This window comes from Bubalus kerabau, chromosome 4 (genome assembly GCF_029407905.1).
Source record: "Bubalus kerabau isolate K-KA32 ecotype Philippines breed swamp buffalo chromosome 4, PCC_UOA_SB_1v2, whole genome shotgun sequence".
In the NCBI taxonomy this organism is placed as follows: Eukaryota; Metazoa; Chordata; class Mammalia; order Artiodactyla; family Bovidae; genus Bubalus; species Bubalus kerabau.
The window spans coordinates 22,555,814-22,578,972 of NC_073627.1; the positions used below are offsets into that span (position 1 = coordinate 22,555,814).

General features: G+C 48.9%; 2 protein-coding genes across 2 annotated transcripts; both read left to right on the forward strand.

Annotated features, from left to right (window-relative positions):
- KRT35 (keratin 35) lies at positions 1 to 3,934 on the forward strand. Its single transcript, XM_055579920.1, has 7 exons — positions 1 to 471; positions 1,275 to 1,357; positions 1,553 to 1,709; positions 1,995 to 2,156; positions 2,444 to 2,569; positions 2,987 to 3,207; positions 3,787 to 3,934. Exons 1-7 carry the CDS (start codon positions 1 to 3, stop codon positions 3,932 to 3,934), a joined length of 1,368 nt encoding a protein of 455 aa, XP_055435895.1.
- A 4,481-nt stretch (positions 3,935 to 8,415) lies between these two features.
- LOC129651222 (keratin, type I cuticular Ha2) lies at positions 8,416 to 16,245 on the forward strand. Its single transcript, XM_055579921.1, has 7 exons — positions 8,416 to 8,796; positions 9,361 to 9,443; positions 9,628 to 9,784; positions 11,304 to 11,465; positions 11,545 to 11,670; positions 13,244 to 13,464; positions 16,116 to 16,245. Exons 1-7 carry the CDS (start codon positions 8,458 to 8,460, stop codon positions 16,243 to 16,245), a joined length of 1,218 nt encoding a protein of 405 aa, XP_055435896.1. The 5' UTR covers positions 8,416 to 8,457.
- The last annotated feature ends 6,914 nt before the right edge of the window (positions 16,246 to 23,159 follow it).

The following is a 23,159-nucleotide window of genomic DNA, read 5'->3' on the forward strand; positions in this document are numbered from 1 at the left end:
ATGGCTTCCAAATGCCTCAAGGCCAGCTTCTCGTCGGGGTCTCTCAAGGTCCCGGGAGGGGCTGGTGGGGGCTCGGCTCGCGTGTCCACAATATTCTCCAGCAGCTCTTGCAAGCTCCCCGGCTTCTCCCGGGGGCCCCGGAGTTTCTCTGCCTGTTCAGTCGGGCTGGGCAAGAGCAGCTGCAGGGCCGCCAGCTGCCTGCCTGCTCTCTGTCTCCCCTCTGGAGGCTTTGCTACCAGCTACGGCATGGCCGGGGGCTGGGTTGGCGAGGGCATTCTTACAGGCAATGAGAAGGAGACCATGCAGTTCCTAAACGACCGTCTGGCCAGCTACCTGGAGAAGGTGAGGCAGCTGGAGCAGGAGAACGCGGAGCTGGAGAGCCGCATCCACGAGTGGTGTGAGCAACAGGTGCCCTACCTGTGCCCCGACTACCAGTCTTACTTCCAGACCATCGAGGAGCTCCAGAAGAAGGTGAGGGGGTCTGAGACAGAGCCTGGGGCCACCAGCACCAGCCTGGTACCTCTGTTCCCATGGGACACTTCAGAGGTCACAAAGCTCGGTCACAGCTGCGGCCTCCTTCACTCCTTCCAAGGAGGTATCATTTGGCCATTTTACAGATGAGAACACTGAGGCTCAGGCTGGTTAACTGACTGATCCAGGGGGTGGTTAGTGGAGTCTGAGCCTGAGTACAAACTCTGTGAACTAACTGATTGTGAGACCTTTAATGTAATACCACAAGCTCTGGGTTTGAATTTATTTTTTTCTTTCTTTTCTAAGGTAAGGGGATTGGGCTTGAAGTGTTTGGTGCAGACCAGGTTTCCTATAACTAACTCTGGGAGAACCTGTCAGAAGTTTCCTTCTTACCCAGCCCACATCCCCAGAAAGTCCTAGCCAACTCCTGGAAGGGAGCATTTGTGTCCAGGGAATCATAGAGTATGTTCTTGCTAATGACCTGCTGAGAGACCCCTCCAGTCCTGGGAGACAGGAAGACAGGAAGAAGCCGCCGTGTCAGGTCTTCCCTGCAGCGTGTGCCTGTCTCTAACCCAGGTTACAGGTCTGAGATGCCCTGCGTTGCTAGGGACCTTAGGGTTTCCCGCTCTGATCCCTACAGCATGCCCATAAGCTTCATGGAGCCTCAGCTGCCAAGAGCCCAGGGATGGGTGACCCTCTCCCTCCAAAGACAGCCCATGCCAGCTGAGCTGGGCAGCAGAATGGGGAGCTCCTGCCAGCAGAATGCCTTTTCTTTCCCTGAAGTCACTTCTTTATTTCCCCAGACCCTGTGCACCAAGTCTGAGAATGCCAGGCTGGTGGTGCAGATTGACAATGCCAAGCTGGCTGCAGATGACTTCAGGACCAAGTGAGTTGTGCCATTTGCCCTTTGGTTGGGGCTGGTACAGCTGGACATGAGTGGCGTCCAGACTCAGGTTTTGGGTTACCCTGAATCACTGAGACATAAGGCAGGACACACAGCACCAGGCCAGTCTGGGGTGGGATCTGACATAGATAATAGAAAGAAAAAACAGCTTCAGGCGCCCTGTTATATATCTACCAGGTACGAGACCGAGGTATCCATGTGGCAGCTGGTGGAGTCGGACATGAATGGCCTACGTAGGATCCTGGATGATCTGACCCTGTGCAAGGCTGACCTGGAGGCCCAGGTGGAGTCCCTGAAGGAGGAGCTGCTCTGCCTCAAGAAGAATCATGAGGAGGTGAGCATGGGGGCAGGTGAGCATGGGGAGCCAGGGTAGGCATGGGGAACAGGTGAAGCTGGGGGAGAAGGTGAAGCTGGGGGAGAAGGTGAGGCTGGGGGACAGGTAAGCATGGAGAACAGAAGAGCATGGGGGGCAGGTGAGCATGAGGAACAGGTGAAACTGGGAGAGAAGGTGAGGTTGGGGGGTAGGTGAGCATGGAGAGCAAGTGAACTTGGGGAGCAGGTAGGCATGGGGGAGGCATCCATCTGGGAAAGTTAGTGCTGACCCTGGTCTGTGCTACAGGAAGTGAACTCACTGCGCTGCCAGCTTGGTGATCGACTCAACGTCGAGGTGGACGCTGCCCCACCCGTTGACCTGAACCGTGTTCTGAATGAGATGAGGTGCCAGTATGAGACCCTGGTGGAAAATAACCGCCGGGAGGCTGAGGACTGGTTCAACACCCAGGTGAGTACCTGGAAACCGTAGTGCAATAGAGACCCATAGTAGGTCACAGAAGTGACCCTGAGGCTCTGAATCAAAAACCTGAGTTTGAGTCCCAGCCCTGTTTCAACCTCACTGTGCACCTTGGGCACATTGCTGTCCTGAAGGCGACAGTGATCTCAAGGGTGAGATGAAGGGGGTGGACGGGGTGATCTGGACAGTCCTTGGCTCATGATTCTAAGCGGCTTCTGTCGACTTCTGAAGCCGAGTCCCCGGTATTTCTGACTGGGTCCCGTGTGTGTGTGTTTCAGACTGAGGAACTGAACCAGCAGGTGGTGTCCAGCTCGGAGCAGCTGCAGTCCTACCAGGCGGAGATCATTGAGCTGAGACGCACGGTCAATGCCCTGGAGATTGAGCTGCAGGCCCAGCACAGCATGGTGAGCCCGAGGCTGGCTTGGGGCGGTGGCTGGACCAAGCCTAGCAGTGTAGGGGCCTGCCCACCCCAGCCTCCATGCTCTGACCATGTGGGCAGGTTCCAGAGGGTCGAGTTATTGAGTGTCAGGGATTTTCTGTGCAGAGAAGAGGAAGGAGGGCCCAACTCCCGTTCACCAAGGTCCCAGGGGGTAAAAGACAGGTAACTAGTAGCACTTGGCCTGTCCTGGCAGCATCTCCTGTATTTGTGAGAACAGATTCATTCTGAGTAATTATCAGTGACTCAGAGATATTAACAGGGGAGCTCCTCTCTAGATCAGGAAGCTAAAGGGCTAATTGACTCATCTCAGATGAGATATCTGATTGTGGCTCATCCAGGCTTGAAGTGATTCTTCCTTCCTACACAATCCTTGTCCTCACAGAGAGATGCTTTGGAATCCACCCTGGCAGAGACGGAGGCCCGCTATAGCTCCCAGCTGGCCCAGATGCAGGGCCTGATCGGCAACGTGGAGTTGCAGCTGGCAGAGATCCGCTGTGACCTGGAGCGGCAGAACCAGGAGTACCAGGTGCTGCTGGACGTGCGGGCCCGGCTGGAGTGTGAGATCAACACGTACCGGGGGCTGCTGGACAGCGAGGACTGCAAGTGAGTACCCTGCATGCTCTCTTGTCTATGAAGCCCTGGAGAGACAGCATGGTGGCCTGGGAAGAGCCTGGTATTTGAATTCAGTGGCCCTGGGTTTTGGTTTAGGTCTTATTATATAGTCATCCTTTGACCCTGGCAATTTCCTTTACTCTCTGGGCCTCTTCCTCACTGGTAAAATGAGGGGGCAGGATTAGAAGACTATTTTTCTTCTTCATTCATTAACTTGAAAAAAATTATTAAATTAATTCTTGAATGTAATTTATTATTATGTATTTCATTTTTGTTAAATCAATATTTAGAGTTTTCATCATTATGACATCATTGTATTTTTCATAGCTGAACTACATGATGCATTATAATTGCTTCTTTCTTTGACAAGTGTGATTGAATGCAAGTTCAAGGCAAAACATCAGAGTCAGGAGCAGAGAAAGGTTAATTGCAGGGCCCAGCAAGGAGAACAGGTGGCTCATGTGCAAAATCCCTGAGCCCCAGGACTTGAGGGATTTTTAAGGAGCTCTTGGTTATTGAAAAACAGCAGTTGGAAAATCATAGTGATATGACTTTCTTTTTTTCTCCTAGGCTCCCTTGTAACCCGTGTGCCCCGGACCACTCGCCCTCTAAGTCTTGCCTCCCCTGTCTTCCTGCGGCCTCCTGTGGGCCTGGCTCAGCCTGCACCACCTGTAGCCCCCGCCCCATCTGTGTGCCCTGCCCAGGAAGCCGGTTCTGAGTGTGACTAGTCCGGAAAGCCAAGGCCATTGTATCCAGGGCTTGGACTTGGCCTCAATTCAACTGTAACCCTAAAGCCCAATCCCCTGTAACTTTGTGCCTAGCCTAGGCCCAAACAATTTCACACTTTATCTTTCTCAAAGCCTGCCACTAGGGTCAGAGGCCTTAGTGGCAATAAGACCTCGAAGGCCTCAGCTCCTCATCATTTTAATGAGGGCCAGAGCCTCTGTTTTCAGGCTGCCTCCTGGGTCAGGTTTTCCTACTGGGTGCTGTTTCAGTGGTGTCTGAAATGCAGCAAAGGGCTTCTATTGTAGGAACAATAAAGCACGTTTGCTTTGGTTCTCTATGCCTAATCAGCTCTGTTCTGATATTGTTGGTTTGGGTCTCTGTTGGTTTGGGTGAAGAGGGGTGACTCTTAGGCAGATGAATGGGGGAGGTTGACCATGTATGACCCTGGGGATGACAGGGTCCCTATGTCCCTCTTTGGGGTGGTTAGTGGTCTACAGTGGGATGTTTAGCTCAGTTTTCCTGTTTAAGACACTTCTCCAAGGGCTTCTCTGGTAGCTCAGTCAGAAAAGAGTCTGCCTGCAGTGCAGGAGACCTAGGTTTGATCCCTGGGTCAGGAAGATCCCCTGGAGAAGGAAATGGCAAAACACTCTAGTATTCTTGCCTGGAAAAATCCCATGGATAGAGGAGCCTGGTGGGCTGCAGTCCATGGGATCCCAAAGAGTCGGGCACGACTGAGCAACTAACGTTGTCTTTCCAAGGTTCTACTGTGTTGACATGTGTTACAAGCCCCTCCTACTCCCTTAGTATACATGGTCCAGGGGAGGATGGTTAACACTGAGATCAGTATAATGTGAAGCATTTTAGGCCACTTCATTGGCCTCATGCCTGTGGTTCTTATCAGAGCTGCTGCTGCTGCTAAGTCACTTCAGTCATGTCCGACTCTGTGTGACCCCATAGATGGCAGCCCACCAGGCTCCCCCGTCCCTGGGATTCTCCAGGCAAGAACACTGAAGTGGGTTGCCATTTCCTTCTCCAGTGCATGAAAGTGAAAAGTGAAAGTGAAGTCGCTCAGTCGTGTCTGACTCTTAGCGACCCCATGGACTGCAGCCTACCAGGCTCCTCCGTCCATGGGATTTTCCAGGCAAGAGTACTGGAGTGGGGTGCCATTGCCAGCAGTATGGAATCTCACACCCGGGGGACTCCATTAAAGTCCCATGCTTTTAGAAATGCATTATCTTCAATCCCTCACACAACCCTTCCAGTTCAGCATCTCTCTTAAAATCCCACAGCCTAGGGACTTCCCTGGTGGTCCAGTGGCTAAGACGCTGTGCTTCCAATGCAGGAAGTCTGGGTTTGATCCCTGGTCAGGGATCTAGATCCCACATCCCGCATGCTGCAACAAAGATCAGAGATCCTGAGTGCCACAACTAATATCCGGTATAGCCAAATAAATCAATAAACAACACACCAAACCAAACCCCACAGCTCATCCAAAGCAGGAGATGGGGGAGTGAGCCTGCCATTGTGCTTCCTCCCACAGTTCAGAGAGTCTTCTTCCTAAGAGACTCATCATGTTCTGGAGTTCTCTTGACCTCTGATGAGGTACATGGTGCCTTTGGGTCCCAAGGCATTTCCACATGGAAGTGGGAGCTCTCAGTGTCTTGGACCAAAGACTCATTTGTGCCCAGAATGTCCTTCTTCAACAGACCAGGCAAATTACAAGCTCTGCCAATCCCAGTTGGAAATGGAGAAGGATGAAGGCTAAACTCCTTGAGACAAAAAGGAAGAAAAGTTGTCCCCAGATAGCCACATACTCTTCAAAAGATGTGAAGAGCACCACTAAGGAACTTCAGTGATGTCAAGAGACGTCACTTGTGACTGTGCCGGAGGTGGAGAACAGTTTGATGAAAGATGCTGACTGAGGTGATCCTGAGACTCCCCCAGCCCTTAAGAGTACCCAGTGGAGTTCACCTTGTGCTGTGTGTACCTGTTAAGTCGCTTTAGTTGTGTCCGACTCTGCGACCCGATGGACTCTAGCCCACCAGGCTCCTCTGTCCATGGGATTCTCCAGGCAAGAATACTGGAGTGGGTTGCCATGTCCTCCTCCAGGGGATCTTCCCAACCCAGGGATCGAACCCACATCTCTTATGTCTTCTGCATTGGCAGGTGGGTTCTTTAGCACCACTTGGGAAGCCCCAAACATAGTACCAGCAAGGACATTTCTGAGGTGAGCATTTTTGACACCTATGCACTTCCCAAGCTGGATGTGGAATTACATTACATTGTGAGTTGCGCCACTCACACCAGGGTAGTCAGGAATCCTTTCTTGTGAAACCTGGAAGGACCAAACACCTCCACTCCCATTTAGACCTGTGGAGCTAAGCTAAGCCCTAAAAGACTGAAGAAATACTGTTCTCTGAAAAAACAATAAAATGGAAATTATACTTTAAAAAATTAGAGATATTTATGTTCCAATCACTCAGTGGTTCTCAAAACCACCTGGAGGACTGTTAAACATGGATGATTGGGTCCCATTCTCAGAATTTCCGATTCAGCTGGTCTGGGATGAACTCGAGAAACTGCATCATTAACCTGTGACCTGTTGATTGCTGTGGTCTGAGACTAAACCTGCAATATCTTCAGGGTATAACTATATCTTATATTTTGAGAATGAGGACTTTTAAAAAGATTTTTTTGATGTGGATCATTTTTAAAGTCTTTATTGAATTTATTACAATATTGCTTCTGTTTTATGTTAACATTTTTTACAAACTATATTTACAGTTTTTGGTTTTTTGGCTGCAAGGCATGTGGGATCTTAGCTCTCTGACCAGGGATTGAACCAGGATTGACCATGGATGTGTCTCCGCATTGGAAGGTGAACTATTAACCAGTGGGCCACGACGGAAGTCCTGGGCGTGAGGATTAGATGGACAATTTAATGCCAAACACCCAGCACAGTACCCGGTACTTGCACACATTCCATAAGCACTGGTGATGATTTTGAAGCCTGGTCTGATGTGTCTCATTCCATGTAGCTGGTATTTATATCACCCTTCCTTCTGTCTTCTTGACCTAGAATTTATGGTTGTTGCAAAAAATTAAACTGAGGGATGATTTAATCTAACCCTTTCAATTTTCTGGAGGGAACTGAAGCCCAGAGAGGTAGAGTGACTTTCCCAAGTCACACAGGGAGATAGGTCTCTATCTTGACTTTTCTTAAGCAATGTATTTCAGGGAATAGGGCTGGGTGGCATTTTTCCTTCCCTGCCCCTTCACCAACTCTTCTAGAAATACATGAAAACTAAGACAAATACTTATACTTCAATATTATATTGAGAAGGTGCATGAATAAAAAGTGACTACATAATACATACATATTAAACACAAAGTGTGTGAGCCCACGAGTTTTGCACTCGGGCCTAAAAACCACTGGTCTCTCCCTAGGTTGCTTTCTTGGGAAGTGCTCAAGGACTTCTAGAATCAGAGACACCTGCTCCTGTTCTCCTGGCTCCACTCATCCCAGTGCTGCAGTGTCATTTCCTGAGAGAGCTGATTCACTCTGCCTCTGGTCTCTGAGGTCCCAAAGTAAACCACCCCACCACCTGTCCAGCTTTTGCAGAAAGTGAGAGCAGAACCTGTTTCAGCCTCTTCAACAAACAGTAATCGAACTCTCTGTATGTGGAGCAGTGAGAAACAAAGGGGAGGATCCAGAGAAGGTCTAAATTGAGCTTCTGCTCACAGAGGTACTCATGACATTGACCTTCTTTCCCAAGAGTAGGGTTCTCACCTCTTTCTTCCTCAGTAGTGTCCAGCTGAAATGATGTCCCTGTGCTGAGTTTGTTCTCTCCTCTAATTTTTTTCTTCCCCTGGGAGGAAGATGATGCTCATGAATGAGACTCAGAGGCTGTTTTTCCTTCCTCCCTGGATTTATACTATTGCCAGGATCCATGCAGCTTCTGTCACCCACACATTTCCTCCTTAAGGGGCCAGGCTTCCTCTTCCCACAAACGATGCGCTCATTAAAAGCCTCTGCCCCAGAACTGTGGCCTGTCTCTGGGCTGGAGAAGGCAGGGGCGCAGGGGACAAGGTCATTGGCAGCCCAGGGTCAGGCCTGGCAGCCCTGGCCTGGAAATGAGGGCCAGGGCCTGGAGTTGGTCCTTTGAAGATATATCCTGGAGCTCTCTCCCTTGATCAATGACAGAAGACCAGAGTCCCATGTTAGCCAAATGACAAGCTTGGCCTCTTTTATGAGGAAAGGAACTCCTTATTGGAAACCAAATTACAAATTAATTAGTGGCTTCCTCTGGAATTGAGTCAAAACATCAACACCCCTCCACAATGATTTGGTAGCAAAAGGCCCCTCACTCCATGCGTATAAAAAGGCTCGAGCAGAATGCGGTTGGCAGACCACATTACAATTCAGGTAGCTGCAACCTTTCTGACAAGCCATCTGACTGCTCCCTGGCCTCCATCAAGGGCTGACCCTGGTCCTCCTCTGTTGGCTCCAGCTGCATGAGCTGCCGGCCAGAGTGGTATCTGGGTTACATCTGCCAGCCTGGGACGTGTGTACCTTCTTTCTCTGTGTCCACCACCTACCACCCAACCAGCAGCATCTTCAGCTCCATGGGTCCCATCAGTTTGTACTATGAAAGTGTCTTCAGTAGCAATGAGAGGGAGATCCTGCAGTTACTGAACAACCGCCTGGCTGCCTACCTGGAGAGCGTGAGGCGGCTGGAGTGGGAGAATGTGGAGCTGGAGAGACAACTCCAAGAGGCCTGTGAGTTTCAAGAGCCCACTGTGGGTCCTAACTACCTGTGTTATTTCAAGATCATTGAGGAGCTCCAGCAGAAGGTAAGGGCAAGTGGTGAACAGACTCGCTGGGAGGGCAACCTGAAGAGCTGAGATCCAGATTTGAATCTCATTCATTTCTTTAGCTATGTTCAGGGAAAAGAAACTTCCCTAGGGCACAGCATTTTCTCATAATTCAAGTGCTCAGCCAGAATCCTTCATGTGGAAAGAGGCTTGGGATCTAGTCTCAGTTCTGTCATTGCTTCATTACCTGACTCTAGGAGGTCCCTTCCCTGGGCCTCGGGTTCCTCATCTGGAAAATGGGAATAATAAGGGTCCTTATGTCTAGAAGATTCTATGGGCAAATACAGGTAAAGTGCTTAGCGTAGCCCTTGATATGTTGTGAATTTTCAGTAAACGTGAAGACTTGTTAAGGCCCCTTCTAATGTCATGTCTAATAAAGTCTGTCCTTCCATGTTGCTCATTGCCTGCAAAACAAGGCATTCAGATTCCATGACTATCCCCCAGAGTTCCAGGGGTTTTGGCAGGGTTGGCTGTAGGACTCACTTGGGTTCTTTTTGCTTCTTCTTGTCCTGGACCGATCCCTTCTGTGTGCTGTGGCCCCAGATTCTGTACTCAAAGGCAGAGAATGCCAGGATAGTCGTGCAAATTGATAACACCAAGCTGGCTGCAGATGACTTTAGGAGCAAGTGAGTTTGGCCCAGGGGATGGGGTTGGGTGTGTGGTAGGGGGAGAGCCCTCTCTCCTGGCACGTGCTTGGGGACAGCATTCTGTTATTTTCACAGACAGTTGGAAAAGTGCCAGCGGCTCCAGGTCATCCCTGGGTCTGGTATTCAGTTTCAGCCCTCAGTGGCTGACCGTGTTCTTACACAGGTATGAGACGGAGCTGGGCTTGCGGCAGCTGGTGGAGGCCGACACCAATGGCCTGCGCCGGATCCTGGATGAGCTGACCCTGTGCAAGGCTGACCTGGAGATGCAAGTGGAGTCTCTGAAGGAGGAGCTGATATGTCTCAAGAAGAACCATGAGGAGGTGAGGCCTGAAGTCCAACCAAGGTGGCCCTGGGGAGCCCAGTGGGGAGAACCTGGGGTTTAGGGTTGCTTAGACATGGGTTGAAATTCCCAGGCTGGCCACAGATTGTATCTGTGACTTTGCCCAATTTATTAAAACTTTCTGAGTGTCCTCATCTGTAAAATGGGGCTGGCTCTATCAACAAGGCTGCTGCGAGAATTCTGTGAGGTTACGGGTCTTAAGGGCTTCCCAGGTGGCGCTAGTGGTAAAGAACCAGCCTGCCAGTGCAGGAGACCCAGAAGACGCAGGTTTGATCCCTTCGTCGGGAAGATCCCCTGGAGGAGTACTTGGCAAACCACTCCAGTATTCTTGCCTGGAGAGTTCCCTGGACAGAGAAGCCTGGTGCGCTACGTTCATAGCGTTGCAGAGTCGGACATGATTGAAGTGACTTCAAACGCACGCACAGGTTCTCAAACGCCTGTCCCTTGGTTGGTGCTCAGAAATGCTAACAACCTTCCCTTCTGCATTTCTTGGACTTCTGTGATTGCCAAGTACTTGTGGTGGCTTTTCTCATGAGAACTACATACCGGCAATAGAGTGGCCCATTAGGGATGAGGAGGGGTTATTTTCCAGAATTGACATGAAATGGCTGTCTATCTCTGCTAGGCTGGACTGTGAGGTGGCTCCCACCTCTTCTAAGGGAGAGGCAGTGGTTTTCTTCTGCTTTCTCTCCCCATCCTTGTTCTTCCTTTCATCTGTTTGTACATAATATACTTCATCCAAAAGGCATGGGTCGACCCTCTGCTTTCTGACTCTTCCTTATCTACTGTAGGTCCTTGGTATGAAACCCCTCTGCCCTGGGCACCTACCTGTGTGCTGCAAAGCTCACCTGAGCTCTGGTGTTTTCTTCCCTCGTTCCCTGGGTTGACACTCAACCTCTTGACTTGGGATGCGAAAGCACAAGTGTCTGAATCCTGGCTGGGTTTCCTAGGCTGAAGTGAAAAGTAACCATCAGTTACCACATACTCACCGAATGCCTGAAGGCACCTGACTCATCCCATCTAAATCAGAAAACTGGGAGCTGCCCCAAGAGGCCGCTAATGAGGAGCTATCACCGAGTCTTGGCAGCCTCGGTGACAACTTTCTCTCCTTGGCTGCCAAGCCCGGGAGGTGCCTGCTGTAACTGGGGCCTTGAACCAAGTAAAGCCAGGCTCCCGCTGCTCTCCTTCCCAGACAAATGCAGGCTGGGATGGTGGCAGGGAGACAGGGTACAGCTGTCCCATTTTAGTCCAAATGGATTAGGCAAAACCTGATGCTGCTCTCGGCTTCTGCCAAAGCAACAGGAAGCCTCTCCCATCACAGGGAGGTCCAGGTGGAGCTGAAAGACCCTTGGGATGCTTCAGAGTGGCTGCAGTCCTCACAGGGCCCCTCTAACATGGAGATTTTTAGCATCCTTTGCTTCATCTTCTCATATCTCCCTGGGTAGGTGTGCCAGGATCATGTGACTTCATATTTGTCCGGTGCTCTTGCATCTTTTCAGGAAGTTGGTGCTCTCCGATGCCAGCTTGGGGACCGCCTTAACATTGAGGTTGATGCTGTGTCCCCAGTGGACTTGAACAAGGTGCTGGAAGAGATGCGATGTCGGTATGAGGCTCTGGTGGAGACCAATCGCAGGGATGTGGAGGAATGGTTCAACAAGCAGGTGGGTCTCTCTCGGGGGGCTGGCTTCCCCGGGGTCCCCGAGAGGCACTCCCAGCCTTCTCCTGTCTCCCGCATTTCAGATGGAAGAGCTTAACCAGCAAGTGGTCACGAGCTCCGAGCAGCTTCAGAGCTACCAGTCAGATATCATTGATTTGAGACGAACGGTCAACACACTGGAGATCGAGCTGCAGACCCAGCACAGCCTGGTGAGTGTGCTGATGGGCTCCTCTCCCCCAGCTCTGGATGCCAGGCAGCATGGAGAGTGGGTGCAGGCTTCCAGGAAGGAGGAGGGGCAGCAGGAGGAGGAGGAGGGGAGGATGGGGAGGAAGTCCAGATTCAGCCACCACTGCTGCTTGCCCAGCTAACCTCTCCTGGAGGAATGTTTCTCCCAAGACCCAGCTCAGACATAAATGGGCCATGGTTCAAATCTGATGTGGGCTAAGTGACCACTGTCAACTACTCTCCCCAAGAAGGCTTGATCTCTGCTTAGCCTGCTCTTCCAAACCCATGCTTTTCACCCTTACCTGCAGAGCTTTAAAAGTGCTCCCTGCCCAAGTTCCTCCCCAGATAAATTTAATCAGAGTTTCTGGAGGTGGGGCCTGGGCCTGGGTGCTTTTTAGAGGCTCCCATGTGACTCTAACGTGCAGCCAGGGTTGAAGACCACTGATTTCAGTGATGCTTGTAGGGGAGGAGCCTGGTAAACCTCAGATCTAAGGTCTGAAGCCTAAGGTTGAAGAAGGAATATGGAATTTAGGGTCACATGAACGTGGGTTCAAATCCTGGTCTGTCTCTAGTTGTTCAACCTTGAACAAGTCCCTTGACCTTTCTGGGTTTCAGTTTCTTCAGTTCTGCAGAACATCCCTGCCTAGGTTTTCCCTGGCTATTTTTTTTTTTTAATTGAATGGAAGTTTCTTTAAATTCTATAGTGCTTTTCAATTTTCAATAGTTTCACACACATGATTTCATATAATCCTATAATAATCTTTTTTCCCCCTACCCTTGTATTGCCCCTCACTCTTTTCCTCTCCCCACAGTAACCACTAGTTTGCTGTCTATATCTGTGATTCCTCTTTGTTTTTGTTTTATTCACTAGCTTATTGTATTTTTCAGATTCCACATATAAGTGATATGGGCTTTCCAGGTGGCCCTAGTGGTAAAGAACCTACCTGCCAATGCAGGAGACATAAGAGATGTGGTTTGGATCCCTGGGTTGGGAAGATCCCCTAGAGGAGGGCATGGCAACCCACTTCAGTATTCTTGCCTGGAGAATCCCATGGACAGAGGAGCCTGCAGGGCTACAGTCCATGGGGTCACAAGGGGTCGGACAAGAGTGAAGTGACTTTGCATGTATGGATAAGTGGTATCATACAGTATCTGACATATGACTTAGCTTAATGCTCTTCAAGTCCATCTATGGTGCTGCAGATGGCATTATTTTATTATTTTTTATAGGTGAGTAGTATTCCATTGTATATATGGACCACATCTTTTCTATCCATTCATCTGTCGATGGACACTTAGGTTACTTCTCTGTCTTGGCTATTATATGTAATGCTGCTGTAAACATTGGGGTCCAAGTATCTTTCTGAATTAGTGTTTTTGTTTTCTTCAGATATATACCCAGGAGTGGAACTGCTGGGTCATATGGTAGTTCTCTTTTTAGATTTGTGAGAAACTTCCATACTGTCTTTCACAGTGACTGCTTCTTGGTTCTTTCTGAGCCAGGCCATGGAAAATAGGCCCATTCTTCTTAGTTATTTTTCTTTCCCTTTGCCTTAGAGAGACTCCCTGGAGAACACCCTGACAGAGACGGAGGCCCGCTACGGTTCCCAGCTGGCCCAGATGCAGGGCCTGGTCACCAACGTAGAGACCCAACTGGCTGAGATCCGCTGTGACCTGGAGCGGCAGAACCAGGAGTACCGGGTGCTGCTGGATGTGAGGGCCCGGCTGGAGGCGGAGATCAACACGTACCGGGGGCTGCTGGACAGCGAGGACTGCAAGTACGTGGCATGTGTGAGGTTTGGGAGAGGTTATAGGAAGTAATTGCCCATAAGATAGAGCCATGATTAAGAAGCGATTAGGAAGCTGGCATGACCCGAAGACGTCAGGCAGGTATTCATGGTGCCATCCCACCCCTGGCCCATTGGGACCATTCTGCTCCAAGCTGACAAACTCCTTCCAAGTGTCCACATGTGCCAGGTGGCACAGGGGAACTGAGGTGGATGATGTGGATGATGACAAGGCGTCTATTCTCAGGTCGTTTCCATCTCCAGGGAGACAGACGGGCCACTGGAGATCATACGGGTGTGTGTGGGGGGATGTCTCTGACACTTGGGAGGATGATGTAACTTCATGTGATAAGCTGTGGAGGGAGGGAGGACAGGAAAGGTCAACTGGGCCTCATTCAATAGAGAACCACTAAGGTCCATGCTGGGGAGGGAGGATTTTATTTAATAGACCATTGGGAGGCCTTACTTTTTTGAGGAGGAAATGATAAAATTTGCTTAACTGACTAATTCCCTTGAACTCAAAGACAAGAGAAAAAAATACTTATTTTTTAATGCTTATTTTTATTTATTTATTTGTGATTGTGCTGGGTCTTTGTTGCTGTGGAGGCTTTTCTCTGTGGCGAGTGGGGCTGACTCTCTAGTTGCAGAGTGCATGGCTTCTCATTGCAGTGGCTTCTCTTTTTGTGGTTCCCAGACTCTAGAGCACAGGCTCAGTAGTTGTGGCTCACAGGCTTAGCTTCCCTGTGGCATGTGGGGTCTTCCCCAGTCAGGGATGGAACCCATGTCTCCTGCGTTAGCAGTGGATTCTTTACTATTGAGTCACCAGGGAAGCCCAAGAGAAGATATATTCATTCCCTGTACCTGGTACCTGGTATAGTGAATGCTCAGAAAATGATCAAGCCAATGAGAGCTCAATGCTACTTTTCAAGAAGATGGCAGCAGAAAGGACTGAGTGGAAAGAAGGAAGAGGAGCAGGCGGGGGAGCCATTCAGGATGTCTTGGGTGTGGTCTGCTGCTGCTAAGTCACTTCAGTCGTGTCCAACTCTGTGTGACCCCATAGACGGCAGCCCACCAGGCTCGCCCGTCCCTGGGATTCTCCAGGCAAGAACACTGGAGTGGGTTGCCATTTCCTTCTCCAATGCATGAAAGTGAAAAGTGAAAGGGAAGTCGCTCAGTCGTGTCCGACTCTTCGTGACCCCATGGACTGCAGCCTACCAGGCTCCTCCGTCCATGGGATTTTCCAGGCAATTGTACTGGAGTGGGTGCCATTGCCTTCTCCAACAAGAGATGGGGTGGGTAATAAGAAATGGGGAGGGTCTGAATCCAGGCAGTGGAGCCATCCACTCCCAGCTGTGGTACAGGTAGAACTGGGAGGGTTGGTGGCTGTCTGGATGCAGGATATCTCTGGGCCTTAGATACCAGGTGGGCTGATGACTGTAGGTAGACATTCAGCCCTGCTTTTCTATCATTTATAATCCTGTCCTCCAGAGCAAAGAGTTGCAGAGTCAAATCTTTTTCAAGGACTAGGCCAAGAACATACCAGAGTGATGTGGGTCACTGAGGGATGGTGGAGAACCAGGGAGCTCTATCCTGTCCAATGAGGATGGTGCTGCCCCCTCAGGGCCATTTCTACCACATGAGATGAAGATTCAGTATTGTTGGATCTTCCCATTGTTCAAGGGAAGCTGCTTCTCTTTTAAATGTTAAGTTCTCATGATTTTTAAATATTTTCAACAAATTAAAAAAAAACCCAGTGCTTTCAAATTAAATTAAAAAAAAAAATCCAGGCCAAATGGAACACACTTCACTCTGGATGTGGTCCTTAGGCTGCCTATCCAATCTCTGGGCTATTTGCCTCCATCCTATGTCCAGTGTGTTGTTGCTGGTTTTGAACCCACACCTGTCAGTCTCTGAGATCATCCTTTTGTATTCCTTCTCTAGCAATTGATGAATTCATCGTATTCAAAACATTCTTATCAAGTGCCAGCTCTAGGCCAGGTATGCAGGGTGGGCACAGGGACTGCTGATCTCTCTGGCTAGTGGGGAGACAGACCAGAGTAGAACAATGACAGAAAACTCTGGAAGGAGGGACATGGTGCCCTGGGGAGATCTGACAGAAATCAGGGGAGGCTTCAGGGAGGCTGTGGCAGCTGAGTTGAAAGAGGCCTCCTCCTGGCACAAGGGGGAACCACTAAGGTTTTGGACAGAGATCGTTGTGCAGTCGCTAAGACTTGTTTGATATCCCTTGAACTGAAACATGCCGGGTTTCCTTGTCCTCCACTATCTCTCAGAGTTTGCTCAAACGCATGTCCACTGAGTCAGTGACGCTATCTAACCATTTCATCTTCTGTCTCCCCGCTGTCCTTGGTCAGGGGAGGGGCATGCTAGAAGATCACTCTGGCTAAGAAACTGAGGATGCTTGGATGGTTAGGAGGGGTGAGAGTGGGGTTGGGAGACCAGTTAAGAAGCCGTTGGGCTCACATAGGTGAAGACAATGAAGTAAGATAGAGAAAACAGTGGAGATGGCGGCCACTGGGAGCCGTTGGAAGGCACAAAGGTGCGGGTGGGGGATGCAGAATTGACAGGACTTGTTGCCGAGCTGGGCTTCTTTCTAAACCTTCCCATATGCCTTTCTTCCGCAGGTTGCCGGGTAACCCATGCTCCACCCCCTCCCGGCCTCCTTGTGCGCCCGCCCCCAGTGTGCCCCGGACCCTCTGCGTGCCTCGCACTGTCTGTGTGCCTTGTGTGCCCTGCCACCCGAGCTGCCACTGAAACCCTCAGCGATGCAGGATCCTGAGTGATGCCAACTGGGTGGCTGGTGCTTCCTGAGGCTGCGCCTGACTGTAGTTCATCGGCCACCAAAAGAGCAGGGCCAACCCCTGGGGGCAAAGAAGGCCACGAGCAGTACCAGGAAGTGAGCCGTCAGCAACTGCGCTCCGATACTGCAGGGGGCGCTCTAGCTCCCGCCTCTTAGAAATGGCTGCTCTTATTTCTATGGGTTAATGGCTCTCTTCGCGGGTGTTTCTGGCGGTCCGTGCTGCACTTTGGAGCGCTGTTCTTAGTTAACTAGTAAATAAAACCACATCCAGTGTCCTGCACACCTGTCTCCCTCTCCTTGTCACGTATGCTGCTGTATCCACCAGCCAATTCCGCTCAGTTGGGCTCCAGAATAATGTGGCCAAAATTTATTTTATTTTTATGCCCTTTCTGCTTCTGTAGAGACTTGAGCGGCATTTACTAAAAAGACCTGCATGCCACAAACCAGTTAAAACCAGGCCATCCATCCAGAGCCAAGTAATAAAAGAATAAAGAGAAGGGGGCGATGATGATGCCAGAATCCTATGCCAGACTACTGTTAATTGAGTATCTGATAACCCCTCCCCCAAATCTCATTATACCTGGTACAATGGGATCATTCATTCATTCAAAAAACCTTCATGCAAGTTCCATATTAGGGGCTGACAAACCCACTGTGGTAGTCCTCCAGAACCTTGTTAACACTTCATTTAACCCTTGAAACAGTCTGTGAAAAATGTAGCATTATTGAGGCCAGAGAGATTAAGAAACTTGCCCAAGGTCACACAGCTTGTAAGTTGTGCACCCAGGACTCAAATATAGACTTTCAGGTCCCAGAGATACTCAAGCAATTCATATTCTCTGTCCCCACTAATCACAAACACAGCTCAGAGCAGGGGATAAAAAAAATGCAAGCAAAGCAATTTTCACAGTCCAGACACATATAATTAGAGAGAGCTTACCAGTGTGTGTAAGGCCACACTCCTTCCACAATGAACCAATAATAAAAAAATAATAATAACTATTACTACCAGTTATTGAACACTTATATTGCCCCTGGTGGGCTTTGCTGGTGGCTCAGTTCAGTTGAATTCAGTTCAGTCACTCAGTCTGTCCGACTCTTTGTGACCCCAGGGACTGCAGCATGCCAGGCTTCCCTGTCCATCACCAACTCCTGGAGCTTACTCAAACTCATGTCCATTGAGTCGGTGATGCCATCCAACCCTCTCATCCTCTGTTGTCCCCTTCTCCTCCTGCCAGTGGTAAAGAATTCACCTGCCAATGCAGGAGTTGCAGGAGATGTGGGTTTGATCCCTGAGTCCGGAACATCCCCTGGAATAGGAAGTGGAAACCCATTCTACTCTTGCCTGAAAAATCCCATGGACAGAGGAGCCTGGCTGGTTAGTCTGTGGGGTCACAAAGAGTTGGACGTGACTGAGCATCACACAAAGATGCATGCATGCACAATGCACCTGGTATTGTGTTGAGCACCTTGCGTGAATTGATTTATGCAGTTTTCACAAACATTCTGTAAGGTAGGCATCAGGCATCATGTTCATTTTACAGATGAAAAACTGAGGCTCAGAGAGTGGTTTAGTCAGTTGCCCCAGGTTATATGTACGGACAAAGATTTGAACCCAGATCCACTGCAGCCTTATTCTAGCCACTCTGCTACACCCCCAAATTCCTACCTAGAAAGACAAAGACTGGGAGAGGTACTAGCTTGAGGGAGAGCAGAAGGGCTTCATGTAGCCCGTGGTATTTGAGATGGGCCTGGAAAGTTGACTAGGATGTCTACAGAGCAAAGGACAGGAATAGGTATTTGGGGTTTGTAGGAAAACAGGAATTAGGCCCAGGAGGCTTTGAATGGACCTGTTGACTGAAGCAGCAGGCTCATGGGAAACACTGGTGGGAATAAAGTTCAAATGGCAGGAAGGCATCAGCCCTTGGGAGGCCTCAGGTACCCTATGAAGAGCCTGGACTCTATTCTGAAGGCAGTGGGAGGGCTGCAGGATTTGGACCCCAAGATGACATGACTGGAGTGGTATTTTAGAAAGTCCACCAAGGAGTATAAAGAAGGTGGCTGAGAGGCAGGGAGAAAGTGAGTGGAAGAAACTAACAGGGTCTTGACTAAGGAAATGACAGTGGGAATGGAAAAATGAAGGGTCAATCTGAGCTACTCAGTGAAGGAGCCAAGTAGGCAACAGATTGGCCATGGCAGATGAAGAGGAGAGAGCTGGAATCTTGAATACCTTTCTGAACATCATCCTCCAAGTACATAGTCCTTCTTTAATGAGCTGAGGTGATAGTTCTATTAAGGGTCTGCCCTCAAGACTTGCCAAGAAGTGATGAGAAATGGATTGGATCCTGAAGCTGCCTGGGACTCTCTGGACATGATCCTGCATGCATGCCTGGCAGACTGGGTCATAAGCCTGGCAGGAGACACAAACACACTGCTTAGCCAGCTGTGGTTACTGGTTGGAGTAACTTCAGTGAGCTTCAATGTCAGGGGACAGGGGCTTCTACCTAATTGGATGCTCCAATAACTGAGTGCAAACAAGACTTCCTTCTGACTTTCCATGTGTGCGTGCTAAATCGTTTCAGTCACGTCCGACTCTTTGCTACCCCACGGACTATAGCCTGCCGGTCTCCTCTGTCCATGGGATTCTCCAGGCAAGAATACTGGAGCGGGTTGCCATGCCCTCCTCCAGGGGCTCTTCCTGACCCAGGGATTGAACCCACATCTCTTACATCTCTTGCCTTGGCAAGTGGGTGCTTTACCACTGCGATCACCTGGGAGGCCCTTTTACTTTCTATCGCTGTGCAAAATTTGTCTAGAATGTGCTTAGCTTGATAAACACAATAGACTGAACAGAACCAAATCTTCATTCAGTTCTAGAATCCTGGGCCTTTGCTGTCCAATCCTGTAGCCACTACCTCCATGTGGCTATTTAAGTTTTAACGAAATAAAATGGAAAAATTCAATTCCTCAGTTGTACTAGCTACATTTCAAATGCCCAATACCTATATGTGGCTGGTGGTACCACACAGTACAGAAAATAGAATATTTCCACTATTGTAGAAAGTTCTACTGGATGCCACAGTCCTGAACTGTCAGAATCACAAAGAGCCTTACAGATGAGCTGGTCCAATCTCTCCCATGTACAGACAGGGAGTCTAAGGCCTAGGGGAATGGAAAGATGTGCTCACAGATACACAACCAAAAGGCGGAAACTGGAGCCAAGGGTTTCGCCGCCAAGCCTAGCAGGTCTCTCTGAGCTCTATATGCTTTCTCCAAGCGCTAAGTTTTTAAAATAAAAATAAAATAAAAACTTAAAAATAAGTTTTATTATTTTTTTTCAGGTTAATGTATATTTTCCCCTTTCTCCTGCTTTCACATCTCTAAAAATAGAGACTTATTTCCCCCCTGAGGTGCTGAAACTCTTTCCCGGGAATATAATTCTCCTTTCAAAAAGAGCTAGCAACTACCTGAGAATTCTCTTTCAGTCCAGTGGTTAGGACTCCACGCTTTCACTTATGAGGGCATGAGTTTGATCTTTGGTAGGGGAATTAAGATTCTGCAAGCCACGAAGAGCAGCCGAAAATTAAAAAGAAACAAAGAAACCACCAAACCCAGAATCTCCTCATCCTTTTTTAAAATTAATTTATTTTTTTATTGAAGGATAATTGCTTTACAGACTTTGTTGTTTTCTGTCTCTCCTTATCCTTTTGACATTTGACTCAGCAGGTGCCTGGACCTTAGGCTGTAGCCCGTGCTGCAGCAGAAGTAATCATACAGGGAGTTGAGGACCAGGAGTCCAGGCCCCTAGACATTTTGGGGGCCTCTGTAGGATCCTTGTCCCCCGTCACATATTGTTTAATCCAACCTGGTCATTGTTTCCACACTTGTGTGTCACTCTGACTCACCAAGACCTGTCTGACCACTCAAATGCTCATTCAAGCTTTTTAATATGAAACCAAGGCCCACAGCCCAGGGCCGGGAGTGCTATCCCCTGCTGGTCACAGATGGCCACCATCTTTCGCGTTTGGATGTTCCTTCCAATGGGCTTGCCTGGTGACTCAGATGGTAAAAAATCTGCCTGTACTGTGGGAGACCTGGGTTTGATCACTGGGTTGGGAAGATGCCCTGGCGAAGGGCATGGCAACCCACTCCAGTATTCTTGCCTGGAGAATCCCATGGACAGAGGCTACAGTCTATGGGGTCACATAGACATGACTGAGCAACTAACGCTTTGAATTTCCAAGTTAGAAACACCACAAGGGATCCTCCCACCCAACCCATCTCTCTTATCTGATGGATGAGGAAGCCTCAGGCATAAACTCTGAAAAGGCTTTTTGCCCACCAGCACCAGGGCCTCCTGGAGACTGGACCCAATGCTACACATGTGGGGATTCTCAGAGGAACTCATATCAAAGCCTCTGGATTTAATTAACTCAGGTTTATAGGAGAACCTTGGCAGGGCCACAGCAAAGTAATAAAGCCTCTGGCATAATTGATGTTTGGGAGAAACTCCCACGGGTAGCAGGATACTCCCTGAGTGGGGATTAGGAAAGAAAGGACCTGTGTTTCAAAGATGCAACTTTCCCTGAGAATATTAAGGAGACTGGGCCTCACATCTGCCACCACTCATGGTCCTAGAACAAGGCCTCCTTATGGGATGGGAGTGGGGGCCCAATGGGGAAAAGGAGCCATTCAAGAAGCCTGGCCAGAAGGTGATACTTGCAGAGAGAAGGGCCCAGGAGTCAGACACAGTGATGAAGAGGTCGGGTGATTTGTGGACTGAATTATGCTTAATGGTACCCTGCCTACTTCGTTAAGAAAGCTTTCACAATATGATCAAAACAGGATATGCCAGGTGAGAACTGGGAGAATCAGTCACAATGAAACATTTCTCTTTTTGGGTTTCATAAATTTTAGCCTATGAATGCAGTGATCTCAGTTTGGCAAAACAGGAAGTTCCTAAGATCATTTGATGTCTATCTTCTTGAACAATTGGTTGAGATAAGTGTGTTTCCAAATAGTCCTCTTCTTTAGCCATCACTAAGTAACCAGACAGACACACAAACTAGCATCTTGCCATAATGGAAATAATCAGTGACTTTGGCTTTAGAAAACCTGGGCTAGAGTTCGAATTCTATTACTAACGTTCTGTGTGATTTTGGCAGATAGCCTAACCTCTGTCCATCTCTGTCTCCTTCTCCCCTGTGGTAATGGGGATAATTCTACCTCCTTCACAGAGTTGTTGGGATAGAATGCATGTGAAAATGCCTATCATGATGCCTGGCACAGGGTAAGTGCTCGGTAAATGTTGCTTAAAGAAAATCTGCTTTGCTTTTATATAGAGAGTGAATAAACAAGGTCCTACTGTATAGCATAGAGAACCATATTAATATCCTATGATATGGCCTTCCCTGGTGGTCCAGTGGTTAAGAATCTGCCTTGCAATGGAGGGGATGTAGGTTCGATCCCTGATCGGGGAACTTAGATCCCACATGCCAAAGAGCAACTAAGCCTGAGCATCGTAACTACCACACCTGGGCATCACAGCTGGAGAGTCTGTGTGCTGAAATGAAAGATCCCGCATGACGCAATGAGGATCCCGCATGCTGCAACTAAGACCCCACACAGCCAAATAAATAAATATTAAAAAATTATTCCTGTAGAATTAAAATAAAATATCCTATGATAAACCATAATGAAAAGAATATTAAAAATAATGTATATATATATGTATATGTATAACTGGATCTCTTTGCTAGACAGCAGAAATTAGCTGTTTGCTTGGCCCTGCTTGGCCCTGGTCACTAACCCGCAGCTGGGCTTTCTAGGACCATGGCTTCTAGTGCAGCAGGAACCCCTGCTGTTCAGGCTCTGTGAAAAGCTGTCTTTACTGCAGGGAGGCTGGGGCAGGTGCCTGCCCCAGAGAGGCTAAGATCCAGGGAGACCTTCAGCCTCCAGCATTGCATGGGGCCTACATGAGAAAGTAATAAGGCTAATAGGAATCTTCTCAGAGCCTGCAGTTTATGGCCAGGTCTGCCTGGTCCTTCTAATGGTCACCCAGGGGTTGGTGGGGACTCTCCTGTCACTGCAGATGAGAGTAGGGTGGGAAGCAACTGAAGCCAATTTCACAAGTGGCTCATCTCTGATGGGGGGCAGGGGGGATTCCCTGTGGCTTGGCTTGATTTTCAAGTTTTCTTAATGGGGCCTCTTTCTTTCTGCAGCACACGGGGAGCTGCATCTCTCTCTTCTGGATCCTAGCTGATACATGAAACGAATAATTTAGTGAGGTTGCTTGTTGAATCTGAATCTACCATTGTTGGGTTGTTTCACTGAGTTACAGTGGGCACTGGTCCAGTGTTTTTTAAATAATGGCTGTGAGTCACTGATGGTCTATGAAGTCATTTTACTTGATTTTAATCAGCTTGAGATACACATACACACATACATACACACTGATTGAAATGAAACAATAGAAATTAGAAAAGAAGCATTTTTATGGGAAATTGAATCTTTATGTATATGTACATAGTCTTGGGTTGCAAACCATACAGTGTAATTCTTCCTTGATTTGTGCCCAGGAGTTCAAGTCCATGGTCTGTTCCAGAACTTGCCTTTTCAGATGAGAAACCAGGGACCAGAGAGAGCTCACTGACTAGTTTTGGGCCATCTGGCTAGTGAGTGACCTTGCTGGGAGCAGACCCTGTACAGAGATGCCTCTTAAATGAGAACAAAACCCTAATCCCGCCCTGTCTGCCCTCGAAGGAGACTCTCCTCTGTGGGGAGAAGTGGCCGAGTGGTTTGGTTGTGCCTGCCCGGGGGACTGTCACTAAGCATCCCATCCAGGACTTGGACAAAGGACCCAGATTCC

Bases quoted from the DNA above. Each gene is read 5' to 3' on its own strand.
- LOC129651222 (XM_055579921.1), top strand. From the start codon at position 8,458: ATGAGCTGCCGGCCAGAGTGGTATCTGGGTTACATCTGCCAGCCTGGG. The intron at 9,444-9,627 runs GTGAGTTTGGCC...GTTCTTACACAG, and splicing joins GCAGATGACTTTAGGAGCAA to GTATGAGACGGAGCTGGGCT. The intron at 11,671-13,243 runs GTGAGTGTGCTG...CCTTTGCCTTAG, and splicing joins TGCAGACCCAGCACAGCCTG to AGAGACTCCCTGGAGAACAC.
- KRT35 (XM_055579920.1), top strand. From the start codon at position 1: ATGGCTTCCAAATGCCTCAAGGCCAGCTTCTCGTCGGGGTCTCTCAAG. The intron at 1,710-1,994 runs GTGAGCATGGGG...TCTGTGCTACAG, and splicing joins TCAAGAAGAATCATGAGGAG to GAAGTGAACTCACTGCGCTG. The intron at 2,570-2,986 runs GTGAGCCCGAGG...TTGTCCTCACAG, and splicing joins TGCAGGCCCAGCACAGCATG to AGAGATGCTTTGGAATCCAC.